Below are 3,705 nucleotides of genomic sequence, written 5' to 3'. Positions count from 1 at the left end.
CGCACAGTGCAGAAAAATGCCAAGTACATCTGCCTGGCTAACAAGGACTGCCCTGTGGACAAGAGACGGCGAAACCGCTGTCAGTTCTGCCGCTTCCAGAAGTGCCTGGCTGTGGGCATGGTGAAGGAAGGTGGGTGGCGGGCACAGGCCCAGTGGGGCAGCGGCGGGCCTGAGTGGGGTGGGGCCGGCAGAGTCCCCCAGACACTTGTTCTGGTGGGCCGCAGGGGAGGGCAGGCCTGGGCCCTACTTCCTCCCCGACCTCTGGTCCACCTGCCTGCCTTGTGGTGGGGGAGGTCCCTGCAGCGTCCCCTGGGTCTCAGGGGCTCTAGGTCCTTGCACTTGGGGTTGCTGCCCAGCACTGCTGTGCACGGCTTGGGCTGAGAGGCCCTTCCCTGGGTCCCTTCCTCCCTTGCTCACCCTTGCCCATTTCTCTGCAGTTGTCCGCACAGACAGCCTGAAGGGGCGGCGGGGGCGGCTCCCTTCAAAGCCCAAGCAGCCCCCGGATGCCTCCCCTGCGAATCTCCTCACCTCCCTGGTCCGGGCACACCTGGACTCGGGGCCCAGCACTTCCAAACTGGACTACTCCAAGGTGAGGCCCCGCCTACCCCACATTCCGCGCTTTCCTGCACATTAGAAAAGCCCCCCGCCCCAACGCCCAGTTCCACAAATTGAAAAGAGAGGAGGCCCCTCCAGGCTGACCAGATGGGAAAATGTACCCCTTTGGGCAGTGGCCAATTAGAAAAACGTGCTCCTTCCAGCAGCTGTGGCCCTGGGTTAACATGTGAGAGTTGGCAAGCAAGTGTGGGCGGAATCTCAGCTCCACTCTCATCCCCGGGATCTGACATCCAGGGGAGGGCGCGTCATGGCCGTACGTGGTGGCCTTGGTGCGGGGCTTTTTCTGGGGTCTGACCCCGCCAGGCCGCCTCCTAGTTCCAGGAGCTGGTGCTGCCCCACTTGGGGAAGGAGGATGCCGGGGACGTGCAGCAGTTCTACGACCTGCTTTCGGGTTCCCTGGAGGTTATCCGCAAGTGGGCTGAGAAGATCCCCGGCTTTGCCGAGCTGTCCCCCGGGGACCAGGACCTGCTGCTGGAGTCGGCCTTCCTGGAGCTCTTCATCCTCCGCCTGGCCTACCGGTGAGCTTCCAGCTGTCTGCTCCCCCCTCACCTTGCCGCCCTGCCCTCAAGCCCCTCTGACTGGTGTCTGCATCCCTGCCCACCAGGTCTAAGCCGGCTGAGGGGAAGCTCATCTTCTGCTCGGGCCTGGTGCTGCACCGGCTGCAGTGTGCCCGTGGCTTCGGGGACTGGATCGACAGCATCCTGGCCTTCTCTCGCTCCCTGCACAGCTTGGTCGTCGACGTCCCTGCTTTTGCCTGCCTCTCTGCCCTCGTCCTTATCACAGGTGGGTGGCTAGTCCAACAGACCTAGGGAGATGGGGAGGACCTGAGGGCCTGGCCCTGGATGGGCGGGCATCTGGCGCGAGGGTGATTAGATGCAGAGAGGGGTAAGCATGGCTCAGGGCAACACAGCTGGCAGGTGGCAGAGCCAGGCTTCGGGCCCAGCTGTGGCTGACTGCAAACCAAGCCAGCCTGTGAGTTATCCCAGAGGACCACAGATCCTGATCGTGTAGGTGTCATGTGTGGCCTAAAGTTTGGGTTTGTTTTTGAAATCTTAATCATGTTGCACACAGGAAGTTTTTACAAATGGAGCATGTGTACATAAACAGCACCTAGATCAAGAAACAGACGTGGGCTTCCCCGGTGGCGCAGTGGTTGGGAGTCCGCCTGCCGATGCAGGGGACACGGGTTCGTGCCCCGGGCCGGGAGGATCCCACGTGCCGCGGAGCGGCTGGGCCCGTGAGCCATGGCCGCTGAGCCTGCGCGTCCGGAGCCTGTGCTCCGCAACGGGAGAGGCCACAACAGTGAGAGGCCCGCGTACCGCAAAAAAAAAAATAAAAAAATAAACAGACATGACCGGGACACCAGAACCTCTCCTTGTGCCCCCTTCCTGTCATCAGTTCCCCAAAAGGTGGCTGCCACCCCGACTGCTAATAGCACAGATTAGCTGTGCTTGTTGTATACTTTAAATATAATTATGCAGGATGGAGTTTTTGGCATTAAATGCAGAGGTTTTCGGGTCTCTTTATTTTTTAAAGCACCGGAATCTGCCCCCACCTCTTCTTCACTTCATTTTTTGAACTGAAATTTCGCAAAGCTACATAGGGCAAAAAACTGTAGGACAAGATCTGAGGCCTCTAGGCTGCAGAGAGAGTGTGGTGGGTTTTGAGGCCTGCTTTCCCTGGAGGTGGCCTCCGAAACACTGCTGCTCAGACCCAGGGCTTCTCACAAACAGTCTGGGGGGAGAAAAACCAAAAACCAAAAGCGACACTGGCCTCGTCAGAAAACCTGTGTAGGGTTTTATTTCCTTTTTGCGACCTTAGGCAAGTCATTTAGCCTCTCTGGGCCTCACTGTGTCACTTGGAAGATGAGGATAATGAACGTTGCTCCTTGCTAGGCTTCTGCTGGGGCTCAGAAGCGGGCTCCTGTGCTTTTGCAGTGCAGAGGGCTGTGGGGCCTGGTCACTGGCGGCCGTTCCAGAGACCTGGGAGAGGCCGGGGAGAGGGGCGTCTGCTCCTCAGCTGTGCAGCTAATCCTGCACCTTCCCCGCAGACCGGCACGGGCTGCAGGAGCCTTGCAGGGTAGAGGAGCTGCAGAACCGCATCGCCAGCTGCCTGAAGGAGCACGTCTCGGCCGAGGCAGGCGAGCCTCAGCCCGCCAGCTGCCTGTCACGCCTGCTGGGCAAGCTGCCCGAGCTGCGGACCCTGTGCACCCAGGGCCTGCAGCGCATCTTCTACCTCAAGCTGGAGGACTTGGTGCCCCCTCCGCCCATCGTCGAGAAGATCTTTATGGACACGCTGCCCTTCTGACCCCAGCCCGGGAACACGCGTGCACTCTGTGTGCACGCACATACGCCACCCCACGTGCCTTTAGCCCACGGCCCACGGAGCCCTGGAGCGCCACCCCTCAGCCTGGGCCTGAGCTGCAGACTGGCCGCCCCGCCCCGCCACCTGCTCTGGGAGGTCGGCAGGGAGTTCATGCCCTGGGGGAGGGGGATGCGTTCACAGGGGTGACCCTTACCATTTGTCTTACCCGCCAGCCCAGCCCTGGTCTTTATGTTTTTGTAAGATAAAACCGTTTTTAACACACATACCGCCGTGCTGTAAATAAGCCGAATGCTGCTGTAAATACAGGAAGGAAGAGGTTGAGGTGGGAGTGGGGTTTGGGAGGGAGGGACGGGCCCCCACCAGCCTCCTCCTACTTGCTCTCTCTTCCCGCCCTCCTTCCATGTGTACATAGACTCACTCTAGGAGGAAGACAAGTGACAGATTCTGACATTTATATTTGTGTATTTTCCTGGATTTATAGTATGTGTCTTTTCTGATTAATATATTTAATATATTGAATAAAAAATAGACGTGTAGCTGAAGCTAGGATCCTGTCTCTCTCTGACACTCTCCCCCCATACCATCCATCCCCCAAATGGCATGAGAGGCAGGGGTGGCACCCATAAATCTTGGATGTTACCAACCTGAGCTTACTGGCCTCAGTTTACTCATTTGTAAAAGGTGGAAATAATCGCACCTGCTTCATGGGGTTGTTATGCAAAGCACTGAGACTACTTTCCCACACGGAGAAAGCTTCTGGGAAGC

The 3,705-nt window shown here is 58.5% G+C and overlaps 1 protein-coding gene across 7 annotated transcripts in view; it reads left to right on the top strand.

Moving 5' to 3' along the window:
* The window catches only part of NR4A1 (nuclear receptor subfamily 4 group A member 1), a 21,109-nt gene extending 17,627 nt beyond the window's left edge, over positions 1 to 3,482 (top strand). For all 7 annotated transcript variants that reach the window (XM_024736998.1, XM_024736994.1, XM_024736996.1 and 4 more), the window contains 5 exons: positions 1 to 130; positions 438 to 589; positions 931 to 1,133; positions 1,220 to 1,398; positions 2,666 to 3,482. In XM_024736998.1, coding sequence (XP_024592766.1) covers positions 1 to 130; positions 438 to 589; positions 931 to 1,133; positions 1,220 to 1,398; positions 2,666 to 2,922 — 921 coding nt within the window. In that variant the 3' untranslated portion in view covers positions 2,923 to 3,482. The remainder of the gene's footprint in view (positions 131 to 437; positions 590 to 930; positions 1,134 to 1,219; positions 1,399 to 2,665) is intronic.
* The last annotated feature ends 223 nt before the right edge of the window (positions 3,483 to 3,705 follow it).

This window comes from Neophocaena asiaeorientalis, unplaced genomic scaffold (assembly GCF_003031525.2).
Source record: "Neophocaena asiaeorientalis asiaeorientalis breed wild unplaced genomic scaffold, Neophocaena_asiaeorientalis_V1.1 scaffold134, whole genome shotgun sequence".
NCBI classification, from domain to species: Eukaryota; Metazoa; Chordata; class Mammalia; order Artiodactyla; family Phocoenidae; genus Neophocaena; species Neophocaena asiaeorientalis.
The sequence above is the reverse complement of the archived record's forward strand: the minus strand, read 5'-3'. Positions and strand labels throughout refer to the sequence as shown.